The following is a 21,086-nucleotide window of genomic DNA, read 5'->3' as shown; positions in this document are numbered from 1 at the left end:
AATATTCTTGCTTTTAATTAGGGGCCAAACCCCCTTGAATTCCTCCCGATAGGAACCCAACTCTGCGTTGGACCAGAGTCTCTTCCAGTATATCAATGGACGCAGTGTTACCGCCTCTTCCATGGGTATCAACCCACAATCCAACCTGATAGGGACCTATGGGGAGCTAGGGGGCAGACCCAACAGACTCCTCACAAAGGAATTTTCGGTCCCGATCAAGCTATGTATTCTAGAATGGCCCCACAATTCTGCTCCATAAGTGGAGGCTGCTCTTGGGTCCTGAAGATGGTGCCACTGGTTTGGAAACCGAACCTCTAAAGAGTTGGGAAATTCCCCCAGTGGTGTGGGCAAGTTTTAGCACGGACTTAGCAATTTGTCCCCCCATCCAAAGTTTTCTTGTAGTATGATCCCCAGATATCCGAACGTTGTTACCCGCTCAAGGTAGACACCATTCAGTACTGGGTTTGGCCGTGTGTGCTTGGGGGGGGGGGGGGGGGGGGGTTTAAGAATCATAAATTTAATCTCCAGGCCTCTTTCGGCACAGAAATCCACAAAGCCATCCAAGATGCGCTGGATACCAGTTGATGTTCGCGACAACAAGGTGTCGTCAGCGAACATCAACGCTGGCACCGTACCAGTAGCAAGTCTTGGCTCATCTGTGTCCCTGATACCTTCCAGATGTTTAATGAGCCCGTTGATGTATAGACAGAATAACGTGGGTGCTAGCACGCATCCTTGATGGACTCCACGGTTAACAGGGAAGCGGGCAGACAACTCAATGTTTCCCGCATCTGACCTGGGCGAAGTTTTCCGTGTGGAGTCTACTCAAAACATCCAAAAGATATAAAGGGACATGGAGAGCCCGGAGAACCCTCCATAGGTTTTCTCGCGGTACCAGGTCAAATGCCGACCTCAGGTCAACAAAAATGAGATAGAGGCTGCCACCCTCTAGACTCACGGTCTTTCAGTGTATAACCTGAAGTCGAAAAATCTGGTCAACAGTAGAGATTCCCTTTCTAAAGCCCGCTTGCAAGAAACTTAGGATGTTATCTGTCTCCCAGGTCTGTAATCTGTCCAATATTATACATCCAAACAGCTTCTGTGTGGTATCAATTAGGCTGATGGGCCTATAATTTGAAGGTTGTAGGGGGCAACCTTTCTTGATTATCGGCACGATCTCCGCACCGAGCCAAGACTCTGGGAGTTCTGCACCCATCAGAATAGAATTAAATAGATAACAGATACGGCGCCGATATCTTTGGTTCCAACCGATAAAGATCGCCAGTGATTTTGTCCAGTCCCGGCGCTTTATTAGGTATTGGCAGATGTATAGCGATTTCCACATCTATCGCCATAGCAGCCTCAGCTCGACATACAAGTCTGAGGGGAGAAGTGGCTATAGATAATGTGTTGTCGTTTGAGCTTGAATAAAGGCCCCCATAATGAGCTTCCCATACTGCTGGGGCTATATTAGGGAATGAGGTAGTTCCTGGTTCTTTTCTGCCATTGCTAACAATGGACCAGAAACCCTTAAAGTCCTTAGCCTGCAAAGTTAGTCTTAGCTCCTCCCACATGTCAACCTCCCAGGCCTTTCTTGCCCTTTCTAAAGTTTGTTTATACTGTGCCCTCAATTTTAGTCCTGTCTTTATCCGAGGCCTTAATAGCCATGAGCAGGTCGATCTTAGACTTCCTGCACTCAGCAGAATACCACAATTGCCTTTTGAGCAAATGGGGCCTCGTGTTCCCAATCGGACAGAACACTTCCGAGAGTTTGTTTACTAACTGTAAATGAATGCCTGTAGGCCTGGTCACCCCCTTCTATGGGGATACGGTTAGGCCCAGCCTCAGCCATTCCAATGAGATGGGGTAAAGCAAGACTATAAATTTCTGACAATTTATTTGGGCTGGCAACAATACAGGGCCATCTTACTCTGCGTCTGTTATGCAGGATAAGAGGTTGTACTATGGGAGATACTGGTATGTCGTAGCTACTCATACCCCAACTACCTGGTGTAAGTGTCATAACCAGGGCGTTATGATCACTATCCCGTTCTGACACACTGAAATTGAGCACCTTATCCCACGATCTAGTTTCAATAAGAATGTAGTCTAGGATAGAAGTTTGTCCAACTCTATCAAAGGTAGCTCGTCCTGGTCTAACAGAATCAAATGTGCCATTACATGCCCTCAAGGATATAGAGTGTGAGTGCGAAAATCTGAAGAACCAAAGGAGTCCAGGCTTTGACCTTAGGGATCATAGGATTAGGAATATTCCGGTGTTCATTTTCGGCAGTTGGATCGTCTAAGGCCGACACACTAAGTGGTTCATATTGGCAATTAAAATCGCCACCCACTATCACGGAATATCCAGGGTCCAGGGACAGGATGAATTTATTTAACTGTTCTATGACCTTAGATTCCCGGCCACCCTGAGAGGGTCTAGAATAGACATTCAGGAGAGCCAAGTGGATGGTTTTAGGCAGCTCAAGTAAAATACATTGAATATCATCTGAATTAGTTTGGAGCTGCCTTGCTGAGGCACCCAGGTGAAGAGCCACCCAGGTGCTAAGGCCCCCTGATGGGTCTCCCCCTACCGCTAGTTACTGCTAGTGTTAAAAGATACAAAGCCAACCCTTTGGAAGTTTTCTAAAGCCCATGTCTCTTGCATTAAACAGATATCGAAATTATCTATGAAAGTGCCCCAGTCTTCACATATCAGTTTGCTCTTGAGGCCTGCCACATTCCAAGAAAGCAGACTGGTACTCTACTTTGATTTGCTTGTGGCAGGAATCTGGTCAACAGCAGAACTAATAGTAAATGGTGAGATAGTTGCCCTGTCCGGGATTTCCTGCACAATCCCACTTGCCGACCCTTCCATTGCTATCAGCCCCCCCAACACTGGAGATGAGTATGGCTCACTAGAGGGACTCTTAGTGTTTTTCTGAGATGAAACCTCTTCCGCAGCCAAGCTGTGTGAAGTTTCTGAAAGCCCCAGAAGGAAAGGGTTGAATTTCTAAACCAAAGAACCTGTATCGGTGACCAATAGCCCTTTCTTTTCCCCAGTGTGAGCAGTCAGGACACTATAGTTTGGGCGTCAATCCACCTGGTCAAGGGTACTATATCTGTTGATATGATGGAAAGCTTCAAGTGGGGGCGGGCAAAATCGATCGTGGACTTGGTTTACATTAGAAGGGGTCCAGCCCTGCCAGTTCTCAAACTATCCACCCCTCCCCTACGGGAAATATCAATGCCAAAATTCTGGTGTCCCGGGTAAAAATAGGTAAGTGGGAGAGCTTTTATAGCTGAATGGGCACTAGTGTAGCTACCAGACTGGAATGTACAAATGTGCCTAACAGTGCTAGGGGTCTCTAAAATTGATTACAACACAATCACCCGGAACGTCCTTGACTCTTTGACCTACCCAGTTTATCCTCCTTGCGAATAATATCTCGCTTCTGCACTGGTTCGGGAGGGGTTTGTTACAGTTTAACCAGTGCATACATTTGTTTTTTAAGTCGGGGAAAAGCCTCCCTTAATCCATGATTCAGGGTGGGGACACCTGCAAGAACCACCACATGTGGCACAGATTCAGGTGGAAGATCCAGGCAAGGTAGTTTGGGATCGAGGAAATACCCTGACTGCTTATGTAAAGTCAGGTTCTCTTAACTCATGCGGTGGGTTGTCAATGGCATGACTCGCCCCACTCCTTAAATTCCCTGCAGAGGTTGAGGAAATGGGGTCATTGGAGACTGCTTGGATGTCGTTGGCCAGACCCTTACCCTGCAAAGTAAGTTGTTCCGTTGTATCTGTTAATGCATTAAGTAGATTAGGAGCAGAGCAAGTGGACTCTGCTACATTTTCTTTAGTTTCCCCCCCCCCCTATCCCATGTCCCCTTACCTCCGGACAATACAGCAACCAACGATTCTAAATTAGAAAGTCTATTTTCCATAGAATCAAGTCTATTACAAATGGGGCGACAGGTCGCAATAAGTAGCTGTTCCATTCTTAGCCAATAATCTTTATTTGGTGCTGGTCCCGTCAGGCCCTCAGAACCTCCAACCGTCAGGTCTACGTTATCCACGGGGTCAGATTTTCCAGTGTTTGCCCGTTTTTGAATTTTAGATCTTTTATTGGGCAACACTGTTCTGCCCAGCTTACGTTTCACGACCTGTTCTGTTAATTTGGCATGGATAGCATCAATACGTATGGGTAGGCCGGATCTAGTTGTTCCTACAGAGTTCATAGGTGTGGGAGAATCGGGACCAGTGAAGTCACCTTGTTCAGATAAATTACAAACATTGCTATTTGCCATTACAGCAACATTCTCGTTTTCTCTCAAACAATGAATTAGTGTCGAAGGCTGGAGTAGGCAAGTTTGTAACTACAGGTGACTTTGCTAGAGCAATATTGCCCAGTGAGGAGCGTTTAGTAAACACTTGGTCGAGGGAAAGTCTTTTCTCAGTTAGCTCAATTTCCTTCTGTAAGACTGACGCAGCCCTCGTGATAAAATTGTCCAGGGTTCCAGCCACTCCAGGCCCATGGAGAGACTTCCGGCCCTTCTTCGTGCCAGCAGTGGCCATTGCCTGCTTTTGTGAAATACTGTAGGGGTGATCAGATAAATGTGTGCCTGATAGGCCTCCGACACACTAGGACTCGGCAGTCAGTCCAAAACTGAACAAACGATAACCTCACTCACAAAGTGCTCACCTGGAGAGCCAAGAGATGTGCCCCGTCCCGGCCTCTGTCGGTCTCTGACGGGCCCGACCTTGGCACGGGCTTCGCCTGCGCTGCGAAACTACGCACACTTGAGTTAATACGATACACAGGGGGCGGAGTCTGGAGGAAGAGGCAGCAGGAGGAAGGTGGAGGGCTGCTGGACCTCGCAGTCCTCTAGTCAGGGATCCGTTTCCAGCAAATGCAGGCTCACAAGCTTTCCATTACCCAAAAATCATTTGTGCTGGTGAGTGCCATCTTTTACGCTAATATTCAGTTTGTGTAATTGTGGCCTAGTGCTGTATCTAAACTTCATCACTTCACCACCATTTTTCATTTAAGACTACAGAACATAATAGTTAATATTAAAGCAAATTCAGTAAACACTTTAGTTTCCACTTTCATCTTCTGATGCTCGCCAGCTCTTGTCTTTCTGTTCTGACTGGCTATCCATCAGCCATCTAATATCCAATCTCCATGATTGGATAATTGGCGGTCTAAAAAGTGTTAGTTTTCCAGTGTCTCCAACCACCCCGTGTCAATCTACAGAACTCTTTTCTCCTGCTTTCTGTAGTTTTCATATCACTCCGTCTGAGCTCCCAAAACCAGCGTTATATGGTGGACAATAGACGCTGAAGCTTTCCCTAGGCAGCACTTGTCCCAGCAAAGTTCCTCTTGCCACCCAGGACCTCATGCTCTTGTTCCAAGACCGAAACCGATCTCAGTTGCTCGCCCTCCTGTCTGGAGGGGTCCTGGCAGTGCAGGTGGAACTATTTCTAGTGTAGCAATTCCAAGACCGGCATTCATATCACTAGATGTTTAAAGCTAATTATGCACTGCCTAATGCCTCTTACTCCTCTTGTAAATGCACATTGCTCTCCTTATGCATTATCTCAGTTGTTGGTATGCTTTACCTTCAAGAAAAAGCCTCTTCCTCGTGAAAGCAGTTTCAAGCTTGTAAATGTGCCTATTGCGTCCGGTCCATAGTCTATTTGAGTCTCTAGTTACTGCAACCATTTTGGCTCATGTGCCCTTCCTCACAGTTCACCCACAGCTGATGCTGGTCGGTAGCCCCTCGGGGGGATGGTAGCGGCTCCTAGATGCAGAAGTAGTGTTCTGTTTAGTCTTGAAAGCACATTTGCCGCAGTTCCTTGACCTTTATTCCCGGTAGCCTGGAGTAGAATCTGGCGCTACGCTGTATGATCAAGGCACAAGTCTAGGGTGGACCGAGTGTCTTAGTTTACCTTCGGTCATGAGCCCTTATGCCCCATCGCTGCAGCTGCTTGCATTCAGAGTATTACACCTGGCTCCAGTATGTTTGTAGCCTCCATCCCACTGGCAGAAAGCCTTTTATTTGTAGGAATGACACCAGCGCCTTGAGACCCCCACGGGTATGTAGCTCGCTTTACAAATGCAGTGATTGATGCCTACTTGGTTGTGTAGTACTGCGGTTGTACATTTTAAGCCATTGTTGGTGCAAACATTTTGTTGTGTTGGTTGCTTTAAGTTTCACAATGTTACTCTTTTTACACAGGGTATTCTGGCCCGTCTGGATGCTGGCGAAACCGTAATTGGAGATGGCGGTTTTGTGTTTGCATTGGAGAAGAGGGGTTACGTGAAAGCTGGACCATGGACCCCAGAAGCTGCAGTGGAGCACCCAGAAGCAGGTTGGGATCCTAGGAGTTATTAGAATAGCAATTGTAATGGACTGTAGAATAAGGGTTTGCACACTTGAGGTACAGAAACGGCATCCAGTCTGAAGTTCTTTCTGTACTAACCTTTCCCACCAGTTGTAGGCCATGGACTGTCTCATGCAAACTTGTGACCACCTACACTTCAAAGAGGAGTACCAGAGTGTACATCCCCCCCACATAAGCAGAAGGGAGGGCCCATGCCCTGTCCCCCTGATGTTAGTGGCACTAAGGAATTAAAAGAATCCCAATGGTACAATAGAAAGAGTAGCAGACAAATTGTTTGGACCTTGCGTACAGCCAGATTTTATCAATCGACATGCCAGTTCTGGATTTCTGCAAGTGACTACTATGCAATCCTCTAACTTTCTCGTTGGGCCTACTCTCCAACATCAGGATCTCTTCATATTCCTTGATGGAAAATGCTAAGTTTTTGTCTGCCAATAGCAAGCTTTTTTAATCTATAAAATTATTTTCTGTACTTTTTGCTATTATTGCTGTCACATGGGTAGCATGCTGGCAGATTTTTAAATCTGCCGTTCATGTCGTACTCAAAGATAAGAAAGTCAACCATTTGCAGCTGGGGCACTTGCTGATCTTTCAGAATCCGAAAGGGTCGATCTTGCTTCCTCTAAATTTCTATCTGAGATCTTTCAAATGGGTATGGAATGTTTGAATCAATGAACGAAGGGGATACCAGTTGTCCTCTTAGAGCTCTAGTAGAAAAAGCAGTGGCCTTTTTAATTACTCCAGGCTGTACCGTGTGATGTAATCTCAGAAGGATGAGGGCGGCAATGGATTCATTGCTAGCCTAGATTTTAACACCATTCTATATCCAGGATCACTTTTTTCTAGGGCACAAATTCTATACAAAATGGGTGTTATGGTGGTAGTAAACATTGTATCTGGTTGAAGAGCCCATTCATTGGGGAATTTAAGTCCTTGAGTCATAGCCGCACTAACGAGAGGAGCCACAAGCAGAATTCTTGGTCCTCACTAAGGTCAATTTGTTGCATGGTTCACTGCTAATACTCAATGAAAGATCAGACCACCGTGCTTGGACCTGGAGTGGCATGCCCTTCTCTTGAATCTGAGCAAAAGAAACAGTCTGTGGATTAGGGGCATTTGCCCCCACAGCTGAGGAAGCACCAATAGGGTCACAATGGAAGGGATTATGTTGCGAGATGACAGCTCAAATTTCTCCTCAAATCCAATGAGCAGTCTCTCAACCAGCCCCATCTCCTTCAAGACCACGTTAATAGATTCATTGTTGAAAGCATCCAGAATAGAGCCAATTTGTGGCTGGTCAGAACTAGGCTCTTTATCCTGCTCTGACCATAATGTGCGTTTTTACAAGGTGAAAATAACAAACCTATATAAGAGGACTCCTCACAGGTGTTAAAGTGTCGGACGCAAACCAAAGGGGGGGTGGCCTAGCCTCTTCAAGGCTACGACTGGCCTGTCCTTGACCTGGGCTTTGCCCTGGTGCATCCAGCACAGCAAGGCACAATGTGCTCTATAGCCCAATCCTTGTCTGTGGGTTTGCAGACCACCTCCTAGTACTCCTGGATGTTTTAAGTGCAGCTACCACGCATCTGCTCCTATCCACATAAAAAAAATATATATGTTAAGGGGGGGGGAGGGGGAATTCGCTCAACTACCTTAAACCATTGCTTCTTTGTCTAGCTTGTTTTGCAGCAGCCCACACCTGTATTAAGTTTTGGTTTTCAGTGACTGACCAAGTATTATGTTATGCAAACTTTGCTGCAAGCTCTTGGCAGTGGGGACAGGAGTTATGGTGTCTAGAACGTCTGCTCTTTTCTGCAGGCATCCTGTGCTGTAACTGGAGCACTGCTCTCCCTTGCCTCAGGTTGGTCTGTGAGGGAATCGAAGATAGGCACTGAATGTTTGCATGTGGTCATCTTACCGGAGCGGTTTCCCTCCAAATCCAGGGGGATTCTTATGCAAAGCCCTTCTAAAATGGCTGCTGTCATTTTTAAAGTAAGCTTACCTTAGTGTGCCGCGCGCTGCATCTGCTTTGAGTGTTCTTCCGTTGCTCCCTTACTAGCAATCACTGGACTGTGTACAACTTCTTCCAAAATGAGCATAGACATTTTAATGCAGCTCTGGTGTAACCGGGCTGCATGACATTTGATACGTTTCGACCCTGCAGGTGAAGGCTGGCAGCGCTGTGGGTTTTTTAGCTGTTGCTGGCCAATGGGGAGCAATTCTTTTTGGCCCCTTTTTTTTTGACAATTTTTGATAGCCTTTCTGTAGTGTAGGCATGGTCAATTAACTATTGTCTCCTTTATTCAGCTTTTTTTTTTCTTACCTTTAGTGTTTGATTAATTTAAGGCTTTTACTAGCTGGCTGACCGCACAGGATCCAGTTTTTGCACTTTTTCTCCCCTTTCCTCCTGCTGCTCTTAACTAGGTGTTTGCTTTCCCTTTCCACACCGCTAACCGGTTATTCTATGCTTTTCCTGGTTCTTCCTAGTCCATGCCACGAAGTGGGCTACTTTGCACATTGTCTGGCTCACAGTTGCCCCACTTTTTGGGACCCCTTATTTTTTATTCACTCTATATATTACCACCCTTGCGGTGCGTTTGATTAGAAAATGGGATTCCAGCAGAGCTAGAGTTGAATTTTTGGCATAGCATGTCTGTGGGAGCTAACCCCACCTTGTTAAATAACTGCCATGGTAGCCCACCTCAAACACCAGAAGGGTTTTGGGGAGAAAGCACAATTGTATGCTATCAAACAGTAAAATACCCAGGATGAAATAAGGTTTACTTCTTTGACTTATGGAATAAGTCATTTGCCACGCCCTGCAAGATAATACGTTTGTGACGATTAGTCTGTGGCTTGCATGAAGCAAAGTCTAGAACATAACTTAATTACTAGCTTGTGTTCAAGCGTTTGGGTATACTTGTATGATACTCCTGCGTGCAAACACTGGTTTGGTCCTGGACTACTCAAAACCTTGTGCATTGCACCTGCCTCATCACCAATGTTCTGAGATGCATTGAACAGAATTTGTACCTAAAGGCGACGCTAGTCTCTGTCCTGTGGTGGGATTCAACAACCAATCACTCATGGCTGAGACTGCATAACCATTCAAGCATCTTGAAGACCTTTCTTTTTTGAAACTAGCAGTGGTCAGCAGAAAAGGTTGGTAATGTGCCAAACCCCTAGACATCTAGTTGTCTAATTAGTGTGAACTCCTCTCACTCGCAACCTCTTCACCAAAAACGTAAGTGCATTCCCTAATACCATTAAAGGTATCCAACGGTAAGGGCCCCTATATGAACACAGCACGAAACTGAAGGATCGACTTTGTCCTTGCACCACTGGTTATAAACCTGGGGACATTACGTTTTTACTAGCCTGCAGCATAGCAGGCTGACTAGAGTTATCATCCTTTTGACCCAGTCACGACCTAAGTCTGGTCAAATGTCCGTCCAGGGCAGCGCGAGAAACCGAATGAAACATGGCAAATATTCAAGTGTGCTGTGGCCTAGTTGTGAGTAAAGTGTTTTTTGTTGGTTTATGGTCTGAGTGATGGTACCTATAGCTTATCCCTTGCAATAGCACAGGTGAGCATGGTGATGTCATGCTGGGCATAAACTAGCCCAGTAGCGGACATTGGCTTTCCAGACATGGAGAACTGGCGCAGGCCACTTACTGAAGGTCAACTGCTGCCAAGTGACTGAAAGCACACGGCCAGCCAGTGCTTAATTTGAGCTGGTGGTTGCATCAGACTTTGACCACAAACTGGAGAAAGGAAGAAAACTGGTAAAGGAGGAATATAAAGATTGAGACACGGTGACGAATGGAGGACATGAGAACTTGCAAGAGAAAGGAGCAGCATTATATTGTGGTGGGCAAAAGAGCAAGCACTTGCCACAAACTTCTAAGCAAAATTTGGGCCCAGCGTTCTTGAACTATCCTAGATTTTAGTAGCTTAGTCACCTAGTTTTAGCTTTTTAAATGCACATTACGTGTTTGTATATAAACGTGTGTGTAAATGATTAGTGTCTTGCATTTGTGATGGTGTTCTAAATTTAGCCTATTTTAATTCAAAATAGTTACAACATTTTGTAGATAAATATAAGGTAATTTTCAAAGTAGATTGAAATAAAAAAATGTGATTATTCATTACACCTAGGACTTGGAAAAAAACCCCAGTTAATTATAGTTAAGGTTTAGCAAAGAGGTGGTTGGGGTGAGATTCAAGATGTTTTATTTATTTTTTATTTTTTTTGTCTTAAGGGGTTATTTGGGTTTAAATGGGCAGTGTTTACAGGTAGCAGGGGGTTTAAAAAATGATGGGATGACTAACCTAATCATTTAATTACGTTTTAAATAGTGTTACTTTAAAAATGTAGATTGAAAAACCTGCATGTAGGATCTAGAAATATTCATCTGCAAAGTAAAGGCACTCACGAAGTAACGTACTGTGATGTAATGGTTCCCGATGTAAAGGTTAGTATCGTCACATGATTGCTTTTATATTTTAATCTGATCTGTGGAAAGCACTGGCTTCAACAGAATAATGAAGGCACAATCTGCTCAACATGTAGGGTTCCATTACTAAACAATGGGGTGACCCAAGGACCTGGGTGTATAATAGTGTAAACAACAATGGTCCCAAAGGGGATATCTTATTCTCTAGTACCCAATGATTGACAACCACATAAAATGCAAAAAAGATTTGTCATTTATTGCACTTAAACAATAATGCATTTAATTTACAATAAGGTTGCTCAGATAGTAAATCGTGTTTGGTTGAAGTGTTTGTGAAAAGGGCCAAAGAAACGGCAAAGATTTAAGTGTCGATACACAATCAGTATATACAAATTCATACATAAAAAGCATGACCGGAACACCCTTGAGATACTAACATCCAACGATCTACACAACAATCTATATTATGAGTTTGACATGGATCGTATATTCGGTACAGGGAAGTATGTAATTCGACATTTCGGCCCCAAATGGACAACAGGACACATTCCTTAAGCAGGGGTCTTCATCCGCACAGTGAAAAGAGCAACCTAAAACCCACCAGTAGAGTGAAGTGCCTCACATCCAGGGCCCAAAGGGCTCCTCGCAGCCAAGTGTAACTATGTTTGACTTCCTCCTGTTTCAAATTCCTCCTGTTTCAAATTCACGGAGTAAGTCGGACAATGGAGAACCAATTGAATCAGCATTTTTGATCCTTGTTGACATATGAGAGATTAATCTTTGGAATCTAGTAAGTTTACAAGACATTCCATTAGTTGGGATCCTTTTGGGACTGATTCCTTTCAGTTTTATGCAGAATGTATCGGTCGCTACAGTGTACGTCCGCACATCTATTGTGTAGATCCGGTTGGACCATTTAGGACATTGTTACAAATTATAGGATTAACCAGTGATCTAAATGGAATGTCTTTTTTGCATGTTATTGCGTGGTTGTCAATCATTGGGTACTAGACAACATGTAGGGTTGCCAGCATCTGTTCCGAAGACTCATGTACACCAATTTTTGTGGCGTAGAATTTTTTTGAGCCAACAATTAATTTTCAACCACGTGGCCTGTAGATCAATACAATATGACCCCAGTTAAAAGCGCGGTAAAATCGATTAGCAAATAGATTTAGCATTAACCACCCCACATTCTTGCAAATGTCAGGCCCGCCCCACTCTGTTAAATAACCCCCCCTCTACCCTCTTCTAGTGACCAATGCTGTGCTGTCCAATTACATTCATACTTTCCGTTCATAAAGGTCCAGTCTGTAAAACTTGAAGTGCTCACTCTTACTATTTCGGTGCCTGGGTCCAGTGTGGAACTAATAATCTTCCCCCTTCTAACATGCCCCCAGGTTGCTGGGAGCCTCCCCCCCCCCCCCCCCATGCCTGGCTCTAGGTCCTTCAGACATTCCACCAGATGCTCCAAAGCGTGTGCTAGTTCAATCGAGCCATGCCTTCTCTTCGCCTCTCGAAGCAGTGCACTACCCTCAATCCCCACCCATTTCTTCTGTTTAGCCACTCTGGGGCTCCTGTTGGCTTTCCAATGCATTGTAACTACTGGTTTCGCAAGATCCATGAATCTGTTGGCGACTTTACATTTGGTCCGGTGCGGGAACAATCCTAGTAAGCAGTCCTTCGGGGAGCTAGGAATTGAGCGGTGAGTAACTCCACTAACACAATCTATTGCCTCTTCCCAAAACCCGGAAAGGAAAGGACCAGTTCATACCATGTGATAAATCTTAACCCCAAGTTAACCAAATCTAGGGCTTTATGCCTCGGCTATCCGGTAGAACCTATTTATTTTGCCTGTGGTGAGGTAGACTTTGTGTAAATAAGTTATTCAGCTTAAACCTGATATTTCTAGATCCTTTTGGAGTGTATTGCGGAATTTTTGTCCAGGCTCAATTTCTAAAGCATCCTTCCATTTCCCCTGAAGATCCACCAGTGGGGAGATATCTGCTCTAAGACCCCGATAGACCGCTAACCGCCCTAAGCGTTCCTGTAGAGGAACAAACGGCTGGCTGCTCTAGTGTAGGGGGTTCTGCCATTCCTGTCCCCAATGCTTAATCTCTAGCACTGCCCTGTGCAAAAGAAATGGTTCTCCCGGGAGTCCAAACTCCTGGCACAGATTCAGAGAAGCCCACTGGATAAATCGGGTTACCCACTCTGAACCCTTGCAATTCACCACCCTGTGCCGCTAGTCCCTGCCACTGCAGAAAAGTCTGAGGAGTACCATCAGATAAACAAACCCCTTCAAAAATATATTCACATTGAAACTGTCCCACACAAGAAATAACACGTTTTTATAACATTATTTTCTTATCAAAAAATATTTATCTATTTCAATTAATAGCCATCATTTATCAAATACATATGACTCCACTCCATCTATAACAGAGGAGTCTCGGCCATCGACCAAGCAGTCTACTTAATCAAGGTACATGACTCGACAGCTAAGAATAAATAACATAACCTCCACAAAAAAGAAAATACAGTTTGTCAAAAAAAAAAAAATTGTTGACAATACATAATTATACACATCAAAGACAATATACAACACAATTGCGTCCACGAGTTTCGGAATCCCATGTACCATCCTTCCTCAGGGCGCTGATGGTGTATTCAAAATAGCCAATACACTCATTTAATCTGACAAAACTTTTTCAAATAATTGTTGAGGTTTAATCAAGAATATCTGTGGGAACAGTTCTAACACCATTAGATTCTTTAAATTAATCCTACTATATACACTAAATATTTTATAAGAGCTTAACCTGAGACAGTGATATCATCCAAATAAAGTGATAGAAAAAAGCAACCATGACCCATAGAAACCGAAAAATCTTAAGTCATAAAAAAAATCACCCAGTGAAAAGAATGAACTCATGAACATAGAAAGAACCAAGTATACCCAGAAGTAAAATATGAGAGAATCAAGTTCTACTTATTACGCCAGAATTATTTATAGAAGATGCAGACTATCATAGAGAGCGCCGATCCTTCAAGCTATCTTCCTACAATTCAGTATTTATCCATATCTTCAGAGAAGATATTTATTCTGGGCTCGAAATAGAAATATTTCTATCAGTGGATATAGAACTCAGGAAACGGCAGATGTTCCCCCAGATCGAATTCTTACCTCATAGAAATAGGAAGAACCATCAACTGGGAAAGAAAAGTAGATATTCAAGTTACAATCTAAAAGACTGTAAAAAAAAAAAAAATGTTCTGAGAACCACAATTATACCAACCTAAATTAGGTGATATTCGTATATATCCATGGTAAGGAATGTCGTAAATTAAATAGCAAGGTATAAGTGGACACATCCGTCTCCAATGATGACTGTGTACAGAAAACAAGAATAGATAATCAGGGAAGATTAAACCCCTTAAGGTCATCTCATAAAGAACAAATCCAAGTATAAATGCAACTTACTTAATATTAAATAACTTCAGTCCTCGCAAATTGATCCAGTCAAGTCCGTGCCATCTGTGGCATGCAGTGCTATAGTCGTGCAGTAATTCCTGTATCCCAGAGCGATAGGAAAAATCTAGGAAATAACATGAAAATAAAGTAGAGGAAATAGGAAAAAAAATGACTACCCTAGTCTTAGTATATTTAAACAAACTACCAAATACCCTCGTTTTTCAAATAAAACCAAAGGAGTTATCGGGTGTAGTATAAAGCATAAAGATGACTTGTAGCCCATAGTTCCGACCGCCCAAAAAGATCACAGAATGCGGCTAGTGAGTTTCACAAAGGCCAATGGTAGTGTTATTTAAGCTAAGAGCGGCAAAGTAACCCGGTCTATATACAGAAACGCTTACTAGGTCTGGGGAAGAAATCCCTCTAGAATCAAGGTCCCGCCATGCGTCTTCTACTCTAAAGATACCGGAAATAGCAAATACTGGACAGGAAACCTCATTATATAGTCCTAACAAAATGCGTTCACCTGAAACTTTACAAGTAACCTAGTCCGTGGGAATTCTCCTCCGATGACCCGAGGGCACCGCCATAATGGAGTTCCACGGATCCGTAGAGTGAATAAGAATAGACTAGTCAGTGAAAGTCATCCTTATTTAACCCAAGGGCACCGCCATATTGGAATCCCGCGGGTCCGTAGAGTACACAAGGGCTATTGAATATAAATAGGCTGACCAAATACACCTTGAATGGCGGCCATCTGTACCTAAAGGTGCTCAAACCCATCAAATAGGGTTAAGGTATACATGCTCAAGTGTACGGAAGATATAAAGCCGCAGGGCATCCCAATAATCTCCCATAAAATTATTTTAATATTATTCATCTGTCACCCGGACAAAACAATGGATGTAATATTTAGTAAGATCACACCAAAAATAATCACATAAGCAAGGGCAACAAAGTGTCTAGCCTAAAAAACCAAAGAGGCCAAAAAAAATTATAGCTGCCATCTTAGAAAAGGGAAACCTGAATGATTCACAAGACTATAGTTAAAAATAAAGGTTTCAACCTTAAGGGAAATCAATAGAATATAAAACTATCACTCAAAAGCCAAATGGTGAGGACCATATATCACAAAAGACTAATAGAAAAAGGCGGAAACAAAACTGATACTGACAGCATACCATCCCCATAAGGATCGCAAGACCTGACTTTACATAATTGCATTTTCCCTGGGAAGATATTCGTTGAGGCCTATCAAGTCGGGAGGGTATATATCCAGAAAACTTCCCTTTTGCGTCTGAGAGCATCAGAATTGCCATCCTTTGTGTATGTACTCGTTCCAATATCAACCATTTAAGATCATTAATGGAATGTTTGTTCTCTAGCCAGTGTTTCACTAATCGAGCTCCTATTCGTTTATTGCTTATGGCAGATTTATGTTCACTAAATCTGACCCGCATTTCTCTGCTGGTTCCCCTACATAACCTTTGCCACATGGGCAAAGGATAAGATAAATCAGGTTAGAAGTCTTACAATTAGTCATTTCTTTAAACAGGAAGGTCTTGTTACCCCATTGAAGGCTAGAAGTCGTTTTAACAAAGGCACAGGCATGGCAGCCGCCACATCTATGTGTACCTAAAATAGGGTTGGTTCCAAAAAATGGAGCGCTGGATCACTTCATTCTTATCTGGTAACATGGATTTGACCAATACATTTCAACGATTCCTATTTCTGCGAACGGCAAAAATGGGCTTGGGTATAGTCTTCGTCTGATTACCGGAGTTAAGAATATGCCAGGAGGAGTTAATCGCTTGACTCAATTTGTTGTTAAAATTAGAATGCCTAGTGACATACTAAACTCTCGAGTTTCTTTAGATTTGGATTGCAACAGTGTCACAGTTGTAATTCGTCTTTTTATAGGACTCTTTAATTATTCTGAACGGGTATCCTGTTCCAGAGTTTGATTTTCAAATTTTCCGCTTTGATTTCAAAAGATATCATATAAGTACAGTTCCTGCGAAGATGCAGGAACTGACTGAAAGGGATACTATCCTTTTGGCTACGTGAATGATAACTTTGGTGTTGTAAAAGTGTTTAGTGCAGTGGGTTTAGTATATAATGAAACCTCTATGTTCATCTACTGTCTCAATCCATATATCTAAAAATCCAATTTTTTCCTTGCTGATTTTAGGAATGCATTTAAGATACAAATTAATCCACAGAATACCGAAGTTGTTCCTCTGGTCCACTCCAAATAAAGAGGTCATCAATAAACCGGAAATAATGCGTAATATTCTCAAACAATGGGGCAATCTCATTGAAGAAACTTATTTCCAAAAGCGCCCATGTACAAATTCGCCACATTCGAAGCACAAGCCGCTCCCATGCGGATGCCAAGAGTCGGATTATAGATGACTTTATCAAATTTAAGGAGCACAGGCATCTTGTACAGACTTTTTGCAGGCAGTGCAGCCAACCATGCCATATGACAAGTAACTCTCAAGGGCCTCTTTCGAAGGGGGGGGGGGGGGGGGAGGGGGGGAGGGGGGGTTCCAGTGTGTTTGGAACAATTCCCAGGTCTCTGGATCCAAATGTGTCTTCTCCCAAGGTTCAGCATGTATACACTGGGTGAACCATTGTAGCTGTGCCTCAAAATAAAAATGTAAATGTGGTTGGTGCTGCCAGTCTTCCCTCTGCCACTGGGTGCTGCAACTTGGGCTTGCAAATGCAGGGTGGCGATGACCATGTGCCCCGCCCTGCTGCCTCCCTCCAGCCACACCACACACCTTCAATTAGCAACTCAAGGTCTCGCCTCTTATTGCAGTCCTCCCAGGTCTGGTGTTTGACTCTTATATCTCAATTGAGTGGCAACAGGTGAGCAGTCCAATTTATGCATAGGCCTGATATTTTCCAAAAGCGCTCCAGTAATCCTATTGCTCTTGCCATATCCTGCTAACGTGAAAAGCAATGGAGATCAGGCATCCCGGTCTAGTCTCTTGCCCCACCCCATACTTTTCTGAAATCACTCTTGCAATCTTTACTCGCGCCGTGGGTCTTGAGTAAAGAAGCCTAGTCTAGTGCACAAATCCAGTTCTAATCCGTTCTCTCCTCACGCGATGGAGGAACTCCTACCTCAGACCGTCGAATGCATTCTCAATTTATTGCCATGACCCACTGCTCTTACTCAAACGTGTTAGCCATTTGCACTAAAAGTAGACTTCTATTGAGCACATTATTGCACTCCAGTATAACAAGCATTCACAATGCAATAGGTCTCGCATTTGCGAGAGTTTAAGCTGTTGGCATTGTAAATGGCAGTGCCTTATATTTATCAGTTTTACAAAACATAAATAAAAGGCGTTGTCATTTACAAATGCCAATAGCGCAAACGTTATCAAATGCGATACCTATTGCATTGTAAATGCTTGTTTTTGTGCAGCAGCACCTGCGGTCTCCATTGGTCAGTGAGGGTCACTGGATGGGGTATGCTGAAAGGCAGGACTTATCCTCCCGCTGGAACCAGTACTTTGTGTGCCTGGCCATGGGGGCTGTCCAGGGTGAAATGATGACTGCTGGAAACACACCAAGCGGTTCAAAGAGCGTGGTGCAGGGGGTCCTGTCCCTGTGCTGAGGGAGGAGGGCGTGGGACATGCGGCCAACTACTGGCTTGTAATTGGAGGTAGGGCAGTGCACATACTGCTGCTTAGCTTTGTAATTGGACTTAGGGCAGTGCACATACTGCTGGTTATCTTTCTAAGTGCTGCATACATGTGGTAGTTGAGGTGCAGACTGCACATTTTACACCAGGATGCTTTAAAGTCTTGAATCTAATATAATGCCCAGCAGCGGGAGCAGAGTGTGTGGTGTTTGCATGCATTCATCTGCCAAAGGTTGTGAATTTGCTGCTGTACATGGACTGTTTGTTTCAGTGTGTTGTGAATTTGACCTGGATTTTTGGTTGAAGACAGCTGTATGTTTGCTGGGAGACCCCAGTACCACTGCAGTCGCCACATTGATAGTTCTGATGTTTCTGCCGAGGGTGAAATATGCATGGCAGGTGCTGCTCTCGCATGGCCGTCTGATCACCCCACATGACCTGAGTGCAGTGTCCGATGTCCACTGTTTCTAGGTATGGTTGGCTCAGGCAGGCAAGGTTTGTAGGCTGCTATGTGGCGTCAACCTATCTCCAATCCACGCATGCGCACAGTAATGGGGTACACAATAAGGGATGGCGAGTACTGGAACCAGGTATTGAAAGCAGGGAGGGATGACGGGTAGGCCACAGCACAAGAAGTGGGAAATCGAGAGCAGTGTACAGGGGGTGCAGAAGGCGGGGTCTGTTGCCCAGTGTCATCATAGAAAGGAGGAGACTTGAAAAGATGGGCCGGTGGCGCATGCCCTGCAGGTATTCCTGTTTGGGGAATGAACTGTGTACAAGATGTTGGTGTGGCAGATTGGGTCTTCACTCCCCTCCCCAACTCCCCCCTTCCCCCCCCCCCCCCCAAATCTTGAGGGCGTGGTTTATAGCCTTCCGTCTGAAGATGCAGAGTGAGTGCTGGCATCTTTATAGGAGGGGACTTTGCCCCCTCTTTAATGGTGCCAAACGCTCTGCTGAAAATACTGCAGGGCTGAGGTACAGACCTTTAAAGAGAGACTGGTCCATACAGAAGTGCGGTCTGATCAGACACTGTGCTCTAGGGTCACACAAGCCCTCTACCTCTCCTAGTCTCCTGTTTATTTTTATAAAGTTCTATTTTGTAACCTTTCTCTCATGTAACGTAACTGGTTCTATTGTGCAGCGCTGCGACACCTTCGGGTAAAGTCCGCGCTATGTAAAAATGCATTAAATACATTTAAAAAAATAGTAAACAGGATTAATCGGCAAGAAAACAGGATGAAAGAAGTGGAGTAAATAAAAATTAAAGGAAGAATGGAGCGTGGAATAAGTAATGAAGAGGTGATGGAGGATGTGAGGAATGACGGAAGGAGGTGAAGACGTAAGGAGAGTAGGGACCTGGAATGAGGGAAGCCGAGAAGAAAAGAGGGTGCATATCTGGAGGCAAATTTTGATTTATGGAAAAACGTGACTAAAATAAAAGCTGATTAATTTAAAAAAATAAAGAAGGAATGAAGTGGTGTGAGAAAGCAAGGCAGTCTTTATCCTGCAGTTAGGAAACCGAGCTGTGAGGAGGAGCACTTGCAGACAGCTCCACAAAAAACAATCTCTCGGCATGCTGGGGCGGGGGAGCGCATTCCAGGCGGGGGAGTGGACCCTTTGAAGTATGATGCTGTGGCTACACGTGCCAGTGGGCTGAAGCGCTTCCCCAAACTGATTGCATGGCGGCACAATGCACATGATTGTGCGCGTGCTCGCCATGCAATCCACTTTTGGGAGCTCTTTGAAATGCCCCTCTTACTAGAGTCTCGCATAGCGATTGCGTAAACGCAATAGCTAGGCGATACCTAAACTGCCTGATCTACGTGGTCATCCTGGTTATGTGGGTTAATAGGACTGTAGTCGGCACCAGACTAAGTCTTGTAGTCTAAGTTTAGCATTGACAAAATAGTCTGTATGCTACCTTCAGTAGATGAACCACTGGTGCCTCAAGTGGATCCCCTGTGTAGGCACTGCTTCCCTATGTGGCAAAGGACTCCACAGGTAGCCCATCTACACCATGTACCTTCCCCCATGCCATATTCTTTATTGCAAAAGACACAGATGATGGAAGGAATGCAGAGAAAATCAAACATTCTGAAAACTGTCCTAGGATGCTTGTTTCCAGTCCAGGGAGGACCGGTCATGGCAGTTCAGGCTGGACTGTTCCCATTGGGCACAGGCTCAAGACTGATTTGCATATGGTTCCATTCAAACTGGAATGGCATGGGGAGCAAAAAACAATGTATTTAGGCTCCGCTCTCTGTACTGGGATGGATGTGACATTGTTCTGCATTCTGTCCATCAATTGTTCTTTTGTGCAGCTTCCCCTCCTGGAGTGTACTATCTCCTCCCAGCTCTTTAGTTTATCTTGGGTAATTGAATGTTTTTGGACCCAGTGACTCAACAATCTCTTGGAACTCTGACTTGGCGATTTACAGAGGTAGAGGTAGAGGTGGATGGGGCAAGGGCCTGGGACTGAGGAGCCAAAAACCTAGGGATTAAGGGTATAGCACCAAGAATTTTATGTGCAATTTTTTTTTTTTAAATGCGTTTTTAGGCAATTCTGTATTGGACACCCACACAAGTGAGGCATCCTTTTAATCTGGAGACTGAGGGGGAACACTGTGGTAGGACATTGTGCCAGCACAATGATTCCACACATGTGGAAAATGTTTGTTTCTATTCTGGCTACATTTGAGGTTTGCAGGGGATTCTGGGTAGAAAAACATTGGGGTATCCACACATGCCCCCCCACCCGGGTGTCTAGTTTACAGAAATGTGTGGGTTTGGTAGGTTTCCCAAGTTGACCGCCAAGCCCGGGGCCGAAAACCCAGGTGACCCTCTTTGCAAAACCAGGTTGTTTTGTGATGGGTAATTGTCTCCTCAGTATGTTTTGGACCCTTGACTGTCGCAGGTACGTGAGTGAGGTGGCTTTTTTTCTAGGGAGACTTGGGGGGCGGGGGGGGGGGAAATGCGGGGTGGGTGTAAGAATTTTGTGCATCCATGCAGATTCCAGAACTTGCCACCACAGAAATGAGAGAAATGTTTTTTTTTTGACAAAGTTTGAGGTTTGCAAGGGAT

General features: G+C 44.3%; 1 protein-coding gene across 1 annotated transcript in view; it reads left to right on the top strand.

Annotated features, from left to right (window-relative positions):
* The window catches only part of LOC146865447 (betaine--homocysteine S-methyltransferase 1), a 51,161-nt gene that overhangs the window by 14,458 nt on the left and 15,617 nt on the right, over positions 1-21,086 (top strand). The window contains exon 2 of the mRNA XM_085632254.1: positions 6,249-6,381. Coding sequence (XP_085488380.1) covers positions 6,249-6,381 — 133 coding nt within the window. The remainder of the gene's footprint in view (positions 1-6,248; positions 6,382-21,086) is intronic.

Source organism: Triturus cristatus, chromosome 2_1 (assembly GCF_964204655.1).
Source record: "Triturus cristatus chromosome 2_1, aTriCri1.1, whole genome shotgun sequence".
Classification (NCBI taxonomy): Eukaryota; Metazoa; Chordata; class Amphibia; order Caudata; family Salamandridae; genus Triturus; species Triturus cristatus.
The sequence above is the reverse complement of the archived record's forward strand: the minus strand, read 5'-3'. Positions and strand labels throughout refer to the sequence as shown.